The sequence below is a fragment of the Oncorhynchus masou genome, chromosome 18 (genome assembly GCF_036934945.1).
Source record: "Oncorhynchus masou masou isolate Uvic2021 chromosome 18, UVic_Omas_1.1, whole genome shotgun sequence".
Classification (NCBI taxonomy): Eukaryota; Metazoa; Chordata; class Actinopteri; order Salmoniformes; family Salmonidae; genus Oncorhynchus; species Oncorhynchus masou.
Genome location: NC_088229.1, coordinates 69,950,658 through 69,962,912, shown reverse-complemented (window position 1 = coordinate 69,962,912; position 12,255 = coordinate 69,950,658). Strand labels below are relative to the sequence as shown.

Genomic DNA, 12,255 nt, shown 5'->3' with positions numbered 1-12,255 from the left:
GAGTATCTAACACAGGTGAAATCAATGAACAAAAATTAAAGAGAGGGCTACGTTCAAGAACACAAAGAAACAGGGCTACGTTCAAGAACACAACGAAACAGAACACAAGGTTGACTAAGAAAATAAATACAGGACCTTACAGTGTCTTTGAAATGACGGCTATTGTCAGTGAAACATTATCTCAGAAGGATCCACTGTATAAAATATTTTGAAGCATCACTTTCAGCTTTTACTTTTGCAACCTCTAAGCATCCTAACTGTATGTCTCTTTTCACCTCCATTCGATTCTAATCTATCACTCAATCACCTGACGTAATCTAGTGCAAAAATACAAATAAACAAAGGGAGGGGATGTTTTCAGGTTGCCAAGTGGGTGAAGGTTATGTTATGTTCGTTTGGGGACCCAAACATGTGGGAAGGGTTCCTTCATCAAGTACCATCAGCAATATGAGATGCAATATTTTGTCCATGTATTGGGCACAAGTCTTTCATTGTATCTGTGTATCTGCCTAATATGATTCAAAACATTGTGCACATATCTACCCAATGTGGCATGTGTAATGTGTGTAATGTGTGCACACCCTTATATTGTATTGTGTGTGCATATGTGCTCATCCACTATGCATCCTGAACTGATTCTTAGAAAGGGCCGGACGCCTGCAAGCTGACTTCAGGTCATCAGTTGGACGGTGTATCGTCCGACATATTGTTGCGTCTGGCTTTCGGGGTCAATCGAGCAGTGTGGCTTGGCAGGGACGTTTTTCAGAGGACGCATGTCCCATCGATGCAACTCCCCTACGGACTCGGGAAGAGGTCGAGAACCCTACGAAACACGACCCTGCCAAGCCACACCGCTTTTTGACACACTGCTCGCTTAACCCGGAAGCCAGACGCACCAATGTGTCGGAGGAAACACCATCCAACGTCAGCTTGCAGACGCCCAGCCCGCCACAGGGAGTCACTAGAGCGCGATGGGACAAGGAAATCCTGGTCGGCCAAGCCCTCCCCTAACCCGGACGATGCTGGGCCAATTGTACGCCGCCTCATGGTTCTCCCTGTCACGGCCGGCTGTGACAAAGCCTGGGATCGAACCCAGGGCTGTAGTGACGCCTTAAGCACTGTGATGCAGTGCCTTAGACCGCTGCACCACTCAGGAGGCCCTAGCCTGCAGACATTCTAACTCGTTTGTGTGTCTCCCTCTGAGTCAGTCCTTGGTCTAGTACACAGGGACTACTGGTCTGATACACAGGGACTACTGGTCTGGTACACAGGGACTACTGGTCTGGTACACAGGGACTACTGGTCTGGTACACAGGGAATACTGGTCTAGTACACAGGGACTACAGGTCTGATACACAGGGACTACTGGTCTAGTACACAGGGACTACTGGTCTAGTACACAGGGACTACTGGTCTGGTACACAGGGACTACTGGTCTGATACACAGGGACTACAGGTCTGATACACAGGGACTACAGGTCTGATACACAGGGACTACAGGTCTGATACACAGGGACTACAGGTCTGATACACAGGGACTACAGGTCTGATACACAGGGACTACTGGTCTAGTACACAGGGACTACAGGTCTGATACACAGGGACTACAGGTCTGATACACTGGGACTACTGGTCTGATACACAGGGACTACAGGTCTGATACACAGGGACTACTGGTCTGATACACAGGGACTACAGGTCTGATACATAGGGACTACTGGTCTGATACACAGGGACTACTGGTCTGGTACACAGGGACTACTGGTCTGATACATAGGGACTACTGGTCTGATACACAGGGACTACTGGTCTGGTACACAGGGACTACTGGTCTGATACACAGGGACTACAGGTCTGATACACAGGGACTACAGGTCTGATACACAGGGACTACTGGTCTGATACACAGGGACTACTGGTCTGATACACAGGGACTACAGGTCTGATACACAGGGACTACAGGTCTGATACACAGGGACTACTGGTCTGATACACAGGGAATACTGGTCTGATACATAGGGACTACTGGTCTGATACACAGGGAATACTGGTCTGATACATAGGGACTACTGGTCTGATACACAGGGACTACTGGTCTGATACACAGGGACTACTGGTCTGGTACACAGGGAATACTGGCCATGTTTCATGCAACTCCTTCAGCACGACACCTGCGGCAGTTAAACTACCAACAGCACATTTAGAGATTGTAGAAAATAACACTACTAACCCCTCTGTTGTTGTCTTGTCCCTCCCTGGTGTGTGTGAGGAAGGGAGAGAAAGAGGTGTGTGTGCATCCATGCGTGTTTGTGACCAATATCATGTTGGTAAAATGCAGAAAACACACCTGCGTTGTGTGGCTGGCCGTTAAACAGCCCTAAGCCTGCAGGAAGCTGTTGACATCTTCAGGGACCAAGACGATATCTCCTCAGGCTAGCCCTCATCAAACACCTGTTACACACACATAGTACTGGAGGCCTGTTCTCTGTCACTCATATTGGCTCTAATACATTGTTGCTACATTACAATTCATGTATTTTATGTTAGGTAATTTGACTACATAAAATCTTGGATATAGTATATATATTATAGTATATAATATAATTTACTTGTTTTACCGGTTTCTATTTTAGAGCCACACAACCCAGCTTTCTCGCTTCCTGGAATTTGTGAATGAGGCTTGTCTCCCTGACTGGTTTGTTTTCACTAAATGGTTGGTGTTGGCAATTGGTGTTAGTGTGAAGAAATCATTTTCACCACGTCGAGTGTCCAACAACAATCACAACGGAGTCAAATATCCTTCCTCTCTGAGCCTTTCATGTCCCTGCTCATGGTCCTTTCAGAAAGGACTTTAAACTGGATGTGGAGGTACAAACTCCTTTCCTCTCTGTGATTAACAGTCGGAAAGCATGAGTACATACGGTCTCTGCTCAGACCGTTGGCATAGAAGAAAATGTAGGCATGTGAGATCGTAATGTTTTTTCTAAGACAGTTCTCAAAACAAAATGTCACTCCTCACATCAGCAAAAACAGAACCTATACCTCTAGAGACTTAAAAATGTCTGCCTTCTCACTTCAGAACTGCAGTTCTGGATGAGAGCTTGCTTCTCCCGGTAACATTTAAATGAGCCCAATCTCAGAACTGCGTATGACTTCCCTTCCTCATTTTTAGTCTGTGTCTTCCAGGTGTATTGGTTGTGTTTGATGCTATACCCTGTTAGCTAGGGATGGTGCTCAGGTCAGTGGTAGCGTTCGTATCCAACCTGGACTCAGTGGTAGACGTAACAGTAAACATATTTTAAGGAGTCCTGTGTTGGCGATTAGGTGACAGATTGTTGCCTGCCGTTACCTGGGGGCTTCCCATCAGGAAGTCCAGTTGCAGAGGGTGTTTAGGCCCAGTGTCCTTAGCGATGAGCTTTGTGCACACAATGGTGAACACTGAGCTGTCGTCGGTTAACAGCATTCTCATTAGGGTTCTTTCATCCAGGTGGGAAAGGGCAGTGTGCAGCGCGATTCAGATTGCATCATCTTTGGATCTGGTCAGGCGGTATGTGAATTTGAATGAGCCTAGGGTTTCTGGGCTGTGAGCCACTGCCAGCCTTTCAAAGCTACTTAGTGCTCGCGCTGTAGTTATCTAGGCAAGTCAGTCGTTATCTTGGGCAGCGATGACGGATACTGAGCCGGCACAAGTCTATTCCCATTGGTGGAGAGCAGTTTTCAGAGTGCAGTGGCTGTTTGTGATGCCAAAGAAACATGACAGGATCCTGCCATGTGGTGCTCAGAGCTAGCATTGCGTCAAACTGCATTGTACACAATAACCATTTAATAGCTCTGGTATTTTTAGTTCCTAGTGCATTGAGGCCAGGAAAATGTAATTTTAGGATGGGAAGGGCTTTCAATTTTAAGCACACTTAATCCTGGTTTTCACCTACTACATTTTAAGCTCAGTGGTGCATGACAAACTGGATGCATGAACTTTAAAATGTCAAGAACTTCACAGCAAGTTGTCTTCCAAGTATAGCTAATAGAATTAAGATGTGGTACTTTAAAAAGGACTTTCCTGTAAAAGCACCTAGTAGATAATGAAAACCAAACAAGCATTTACTTGTAAACACATTTAATAGAAAGACAATGTGACACTCATAAATATTAAATGTAGCTGCCAAGGTTTGTTGCATGTTGGAAAAATAACATTGTAAAAAACAGTCCAGAATATACAGAGTCTTGGTCATCCTCCTGGCCATCCCTGACAGTGTCAGGAGGAGTAACTGCATAGACAATCCTCCTGACACCATTATGGAGTGCTAGGAGTGAACTGTTGTGCAAGACATGCTGGCAGACTGCTGAGACAAAGGGTGGAAATAGATGAGACCCTGACACACCACCCCGGAAGCTGATGTAAAGAGCTGACTCCTTTCACCTCATAACCCCCCCTCCCAACCACAAAGGCTCTGTCATCTAGAGTATGTATTACTGTCACCCTAAATGAGCCAGTTAACATGTGAAGCCACCTGACCGAAGTCAACAGGGTGACAGTCATGTAAATCTTTCTATCCTCTAAGATAAAAACAAGCCTCATTTGCAATTGAAGGCAAGCCGATCGTCCTATCTGCACACTAACCATATCTGATCGTTACCACATTCTAAAATACATTACAAAAAGAAAAACCAAGAAATAACAATGTTTAAAATTCACAAAATGGTTAAGTGAGATAAATAGAATTGTGTGTCTGGAGCAGGAGGTTGAGTACCATTTAGGCCCTCTCTCCCCTTATCCTGCGGGCCAGCTGGATATCTTTGGGCATAATGGTGACACGCTTGGCGTGGATGGCGCACAGGTTGGTATCCTCAAACAGACCGACCAGGTACGCTTCGCTGGCCTCCTGGTGGAGAGAAGAGGGGACAAGTTATGAGATTAATAAAATAGAGTTCCTGTTCACTCCATCCATTAGCCTTCAGACTAACCAGCAGTCTGGGGATTTTACCTGAAGGGCACCAATGGCAGCACTCTGGAAACGCAGGTCCGTCTTGAAGTCCTGTGCGATTTCTCTCACCAGACGCTGGAAAGGCAGCTTGCGGATCAGCAGCTCAGTAGACTTCTGATAACGACGGATCTCCCTCAGAGCCACTGTTCCTGGCCTGGGAAACAGAACAGTAAAACGTTAAGTATTCATGCTATAACTAAACCTGTTCGTGACACTTCCTTCAGGTTACATCTATGTAAACAAACATGTTGTGAAAACAGGTTGCACTGCTCTAAGTACCTGTAACGATGGGGCTTCTTCACTCCTCCAGTGGATGGCGCACTTTTCCTGGCCGCCTTTGTGGCGAGCTGCTTCCTTGGCGCCTTTCCTCCGGTGGACTTACGGGCGGTCTGCTTGGTACGAGCCATTTCTCACTAGGGGGAAAAAATATATACAGTCCGATTTTTTTTCAAATGCCTTCAAAGTGAGACATTACATTGTCGATCGCTGTCGATGGGAAAAAGCGGCTTAAAAAAAAAGACAAAATTGTTTTCTACAAAACAAACAGAAACGCTTAAACATTGCAGCCAACTGTTAACCCCACATATATTTTGATAGACAATTGCAATAACTGAAACAATTTAGCGTCCTTTATAACAATCGTTTCAATATTCCCCTCCCCCACCGCGAACGTAAAGGCCCCGCTGGGAGGCGCTTGGTCGGTTCCAGTCGCGCTGGATTATGAGCACCGCCTTGCAGCCTGCTGCCTCGGCCCAGTTGCCAACATAGCAGACATTGTACTGCAGTCTTTGTTCGTTTGAGCGGGGCACGAAAACAGCATACATCGAAAGAATAAGACGTATCGTGAATATTGTGCTAACGACAGTTTGTCCACTCGTACTTAGGCACCGTGGAGGAAAAAAGCCCAGATCAGAAAGAAATAAACAATTGTTTTAATACGAAAAGGAGAACTGATATTAGCTACAACTTCTGACCGACGACTGACCTAGCGTTAGCACTACGGCTAACGTTAGCGAGAAACAGAAATCGAAACCCCACGCTGTTTGAGTCAATGCCGGAAAGTCAAGGAAGAGTGAAAGCTGCTAATTAAAAAACACGGCGAAAAAGGTGGCATAATACAACTAGGCTACACATATCCGTAGAGGTATTTAGTTAGCTACCGTTAGCAGGCAGCCATATCACATATCGCGGTTGGGATTGCTATTGTTCTAGATATATTTAAACGGTACAGACAACTCATTTGGGAGGTCAACCGATTGCTATTTCAACTATTCACGAATGGAAAAAAACGCTATCAAAGAAGAAAAAAAGCAAAAGTTACTCACCGTATGGTAACTGTTGGATTATTCCAAAACTTTAACAGGTAGACCAGCAGACCCTAACTCCTCTTCTTTGAGACACACAACGCGATTAATGGAAAACCGCGATGAATCCATTTTTATACTTTCTCATGACGTCAACTAACCGATTTCTAAAGACGGTTGGTTGAGAACGAGAAACTCGTAAGACCATTGGTTAAAAAGTCAGTCAAACTGGCTCACTCATTGGTTAACAAAATCAAACATCCCATTGGTTATTTTCTGTCCTCTGTATCCAATCAGAGCGACCGAAATATTATCGCGAAATAGTTAGGTTGAAAATATTGCAGAAAATATATAAACATTGTTGTTTCAACAAAATGCTCTTCTGAAACATGTTCTCAACATGTTTTAACAATTCTGTGACTTGAAGGACATCCTAGTTAGAGTGCAATGATTGTTTTTCCATGGTATCGTGATCATATTGCTCGTGAATGACCAGGATTGTTGTTGTATCAATTAGATTACTCTGCATTATCAATTAGTTTATAAGATTACACAGTATCAGACAGTGAGTGTCGATATGGTCATGGCTGTCTGAGTAAGATCGTGAATGCTGTTTGGCCGAGAAGACATGACTGCAATAAAATATATGTTTCCCCCCCCGACCTTCGAACGACATTTGTACAGTCATTTCTCCCTAATATAATTTTCACTTGGATGTCTGTATGTTGTTCACAACATTGTGGTTTTCTGTTCTCAAATTCTCTGTTTAGAAATGTTATTTTAGGGATGTTTTGTAACAGTTTATGACCACACACGGAAAAGCCTGTAATGTTGTTATTTTTGTTTGCACAGAGCAGCACACTTTTCGTATGTTTGCATCAGAAGTACAACGTTATGTATTCTCCATAGAATAAAGACACTGGTTTCATATTAAAATGATATTTCTGACTACTCCACACACTGCAACTTCAAAGCAAAGGGGACAAGACATTATTGAACTACATGTTCCATAGCTCTTAGCAAACCCCATCATTTGACTGTCAAAGATCTGTATAACTAACCCAAGATAGATCACAGCCTTTCGTTTCCAATGGGAACAAATTAGGGCAGTAACTCAATTCGCCCTTGCACTCCTAAACAACACTTCTTCTTTTTCTTTAAAAAAAACTTTGGCAAAGGGTAAAATCTAGTAAATTCACTCTGTTTGTAACAGATTATAGTTTTGGGAGCCTAAAACTGAATTGACATCAAAATGTTTTATCAATTGGAAAATTTGAATAATGTCGGCCAAAATCCATCTCACTCCATAGTCGTGTCCCTTGAGCTTCGGGTGAACATTTCTGGGGTTCCATTATCTTTGTCCATAGATGATATACAATAAAATGTAGATTGGGGCATAGTGGTTGAAGCCAAACGACTGTTCACTGAGAATGAGGGGCAGACTAGTGAAAGCCTGTCAGTACTATTAAGAGAAGATTTTACTGAAGAAAGTACAGATGTGCTTCCTACGTTTCACTGTTTGAGTGTAAGTCCCACCTCCAATTAAAGTGTTTTAAATGCCAAAGAGTGGAACATGTAGCGGCTCTGTGCGAAGGAAAGAAAAGATGTGCCAAGTGTGGAGGGGAACATGATTACGGTGAATGTGGGAACAATGTCAAGGTTAATTGTTGCAATTGTGGGGGGAACACAGAGCAGCATTTGGTGGATGCCAGGTACATAAAGAGGCTAGAGAGGCCCAAAGGTATAAAATCACTCATAATGTCTCGTATGCAGAGGCTGCGAGACTGTTGAAATGTTGACTCCAAATTATACTAATGATGGAATGTCTCAATATGATGACAATTAGAGTTAAGGTTTTTGTTATCCTTCAGAGGAATGCCAGAAGCCTTATTGCTAACAGCCAGGAGTTTAAGAAATATGTGATTGATTTAGAGATCAAACCTGATGACATATGTGTTCAAGAAACGTGGCTTATACCACATCTTGATTGTATTATTCCTGGTTATCAGATCTGATAGATCAACTGGACAGGGTGGTGGTTGTGCTACGTTCCTAAGGGAAGGTCTTGTATATCGTAATATACCTGTCCCATCTGAATATGAACGTGTGATGGTGGAAGTCTACAGTGCAGGTAGTAATATTAAGGTACAACATTTTTACAACTCGTGTCAACTATCCGTAGCGATGTTTGATGAAATATCAGGAGAAATGGGCTCGAGAGAGATACAGTGCGGTGACTTTAATACACATAATAGTTTATGGGGAAGCTAATGGTTCTATTGTTGAAGATATGATGAAAACAAGAGCATTAGTATGTCTTCATGATGGATGTGGTACAAGAGGTGATGTTGTTCGAGGGACTACATCCTGCCTGGACCTCACAACTGGCCTCTAACTCTATTGCATCTATAGGTGAATGGAACGGAATGATTCTACAGTTGGAAGCGATCATTTCCTGATTTGGTGTACTGTGAACTCTGATGTTACTATTCCAGATATTCCAGACATTCTGAAGATAGTGATTTCATTAAGCAAACTGTGAAAAGTTTGGTGATCATTGCTTAATTAAAGTCTTTTGGAGAGTTGTCTTCTAGTGAGGCTGGGTGTATGTACAGTATGTGCTGCCTCTGTGACCTCTCTGAGTTTTGAGTGCTGGGAATTTACATTAATTTATATGTACCAGTGAGTGAAGTAAGTAAGAAAACAGAAGGTGGTTCCTTGGTAGACTGAAGAGTGCACTTGCGGCTATTCGGGAAAGATTGTCTATGTTTGTCACGCCCTGGTCGAAATATATTATGTTTATCTTCATTTATGGGGTAAGGCCAGGGTGTGACATGGGTTATTTGTGGTGTGTTTTCATCTTGGGGTTTTGTGGGTGTATAGCATAGTCTATGGCTGCCTGTTCTCAATCAGAGTCAGGTGATTATCGTTGTCTCTGATTGGGAACCATATTTAGGCAGCCATATTCTTTGAGTGTTTTGTGGGTGATTGTTCCTGTCTCTGTGTAGTTTCACCAGATAGGCTCGGTCACTTTGGATTTTCTTTTTTTCTTGTTTTGGAAGAGAAGAGAACGAGCGCCATTCTCCTTGCGGAGATGGTGCTAAATACATCAACACGGTTGGTCCCTGGGATTGGGCTGGCCAACACGATTCGTTTTGCTTGGAAGGAAAAGGAGTTGGAGCCTTTAGGACGGGAATCTTTTGGAAGGATAATATTGATGGGGATTCTAAAGCTGACGGTGAAGGACGTGTTTTGTTTCCAAGGCAACTCGTTGGAGGGAGCATACGACGTGGCACTACATACAGAGGAAAAACACAATGATATCCTGAGAAGGGCAAGAGCAGTGGGAGGTGAGAGGCCGATGTGCCACTACGAAATAACAAGCCTGGCGAAGAATAACTTTAGGGTTGTAACTGTCAACATTTACAACCCTTACGTTAAGGACGAAGAGGTGAGGGCCTTTCTGGGGAGATACATGGATAACGTCTCCTCAGCTAGGCACCTCAAAGACTCCCTTGGGTTTTGGAATGGGAGGAGAGGCTTCCAGGCCCTCCTCAGGGAGGACCCAAAGGGACATGGTGGCTACCTCCATCCTCCTGCTATGTTCTCCCTTGGGGCTGACAGGGGACGTTGTTTTATGCACGCCAGCCCCCATTTTGCAGGCGCTGTATGGCCTACGGACACATTTTCGCCTCGTGCAGCATGAGAAAATGCAGATTTTGTGGATCTGAGGATCACGAGGCGAGGGATTGTGACAAGCCTAAGACGTGCCATGGGTGTGGCTCGTCGGCCCGTCGGCCCGTCAGAGGTCATATGCGTCTGCGGCTGGGGGGGGAGCAGGAGCGGGGGATGGGGGAAGAAGAGGAGGGGAAGGAAGCACGCCTCATGACAAGAGTACAAGTCCAGAGGGGAAGGCCGCAAGGAAGGAGGAGAAGCAAGAAGCGACGGATGGAAGAGAGAAGGAAACGGAAGGCACGGGAGTAGGAGAACCAGGAAAAGAGGCGGAAGAAGGCAACTGAGTGGAGGAGCATGAGAGAGAAGAAAGCGAGGGAGGAGTGGTGGAGAAGGAGACGGTGGAAGAGCAAGTGGACTGGGGGGAACGTGCCCTGATGGAAGAGATGAGGGGTATGGTGGAGGAGCTGGCGGGGGGGAGGGTGGTATCTCTCCACTGCCGCCATCACCAAAGAAGAGAATGAAGAGGAGGGTGCGATTGGCCGACAGCGAGGGGGAGGGGATGGCCAAGAGAGTGATGGGGGTGGGAGAAACCTCTGGGTTGCTGCTGGTTTCCCCAGGCCCTCAACCTCGTTTGGGTGGGGACACACCTAACAAGACTCAGGACTGGGTGGTGGGGAGTTTTTTTGTTTGGGGACTCAGCCTCCCCAAATTTTTTCCAAACCAGCTGCAACACTGGGGAGGGGGAGGATTGTGGGGGTAGACCCAGGGTGCAGGGCACCCCGGAGCCAAACACTATTCCTGCATCCTGGGATGGTGTGATGGAGGAAGAGGGGGGGATGTCGGGATTACGGATGGTGTTCTCACCGGTAGATATGGAGCAGGGGAGCATCGGGTGAGTCTCCTGTTTTTGTTTTTTTTCTGTCTGGGTTTGGAATTTGAGTGTATTAAATGTTTGTAATTTTTCATGGAGTCTAATTTTACTTTTGTAAGTTTAAATGTAAGGGGTTTAAGGGATATTGTTAAGAGGAGGGCGGTTTTTAGTTATTTGGAGGGTGTGGGGTTTGATTTTTGTTTTTTTTACAGGAGGTGCACCTGAGGGATGGAGGGGATGTTAGTAGGTTTAAGAGGGAGTGGGGCAAGGGGGAGTCGGTTTGGGGTGTTGGGGGGGTGCACTCATCGGGAGTAGGGATTTTGTGTGGGCACAGGGAGGTAACAGTGGAAGATTCTTTTGTGGTAATGCAGGGGAGGGTTATAGGGGTGGATGTCACGATAAGGGATTGTAAATTTAGATTAGTGGTGGTGTATGGGCCACAGGTGGTGACAGACAGGAGGTAGATGGTGGACTGTCTGACGCCCCTGTGTGTCACAAATAGGAAATTAGTGATAGGGGGGGATTTTAATACAGATTTAGGAAGAGGGGGGGATAGCAGTGCAGGCGCCATTGCCAGGCTAATGGCTTGCCATGGTCTGGTAGATGGTGGTCTGCACACTACTCCGAAAATGGACGGTCCTACATGGCGTAACTCCAGGGGGGTTGAGCGGAGGCTCGACTATATTTTTGTACCCAGGTCTTTGGGAAAGTTGTCTGGGCGGCTGTTGCCTGTTTTCTTTTCGGATCACGACGGGGTGCTCCTGCAGGTGGGGTCGCCAGTCTGCCTCTTTGGTAGGGGGTACTGGAAGCTAGATCGGGATGTGCTGGAGGAGCAGGCTTTTGTTGACGGGTTTTATGGTTTCTTTAGGAGGCTTGAGGGCCTCCGGTCCATGTGCGAGGGGGTGTTAGAGTGGTGGGAATTAGTTAAGGTGAGGATTAGGGCTTTTATAATAGGGTATTGCAAGAGGGAAAAAAGGGATGAGAGGAGGGAGGTGGATCGTATCCAAAGGTTAATTGAACACGAATACGAGGCAGGCAACCTCGGCGGGTCGTTTGACTGGGAGAGCTCCTCAACCCTAAAGGCGCAGCTCAGGGAATTGCAGGAGCGGAAGGCTCGAGCTTTCCTGGAGCGTGCGCATAGTGGCTTTCTAGAACATAATGAGACTTGTTCTGCTATGTTCTTTAAGTTGGTTAGGGCAAGACGGAGTAGGAAGGTAATGCATGGTGTTAGGGAAGAAAATGGTAGTATAGTTAGAGAACCAGAGGATATGGTCAGGGTGACAACTGATCATTTCCAAGGTTTATTTAAGGAAAGGGAAATAGATGTAGAGCAGGGAAATGTGTTTTTAGAACACTTGTCCAGGCGGTTGCCGGAGGACATTAGAGAAGTGATGGAGGCCCAGATCTCACTAGAAGAGGT

The 12,255-nt window shown here is 45.5% G+C and overlaps 1 protein-coding gene across 1 annotated transcript; it reads right to left on the bottom strand.

The window, feature by feature from the left end:
- Nucleotides 1-4,100: 4,100 nt before the first annotated feature.
- On the bottom strand, nt 4,101-6,419 carry LOC135505207 (histone H3.3A). Its single transcript, XM_064924369.1, has 4 exons — nt 6,311-6,419; nt 5,265-5,398; nt 4,986-5,139; nt 4,101-4,883 (listed from the first exon to the last, which is right to left on the bottom strand). Exons 2-4 carry the CDS (start codon nt 5,390-5,392, stop codon nt 4,755-4,757), a joined length of 411 nt encoding a protein of 136 aa, XP_064780441.1. The 5' UTR covers nt 5,393-5,398; nt 6,311-6,419; the 3' UTR covers nt 4,101-4,754.
- Nucleotides 6,420-12,255: the final 5,836 nt, after the last annotated feature.

Coding starts and splice junctions, on each gene's coding strand:
- LOC135505207 (XM_064924369.1), bottom strand. CDS start 5,392: ATGGCTCGTACCAAGCAGACCGCCCGTAAGTCCACCGGAGGAAAGGCG. Junction 5,140..5,264: donor AAGAAGCCCCATCGTTACAG/GTACTTAGAGCA, acceptor TCTGTTTCCCAG/GCCAGGAACAGTGGCTCTGA. Junction 4,884..4,985: donor CTGCCATTGGTGCCCTTCAG/GTAAAATCCCCA, acceptor TCTCTCCACCAG/GAGGCCAGCGAAGCGTACCT.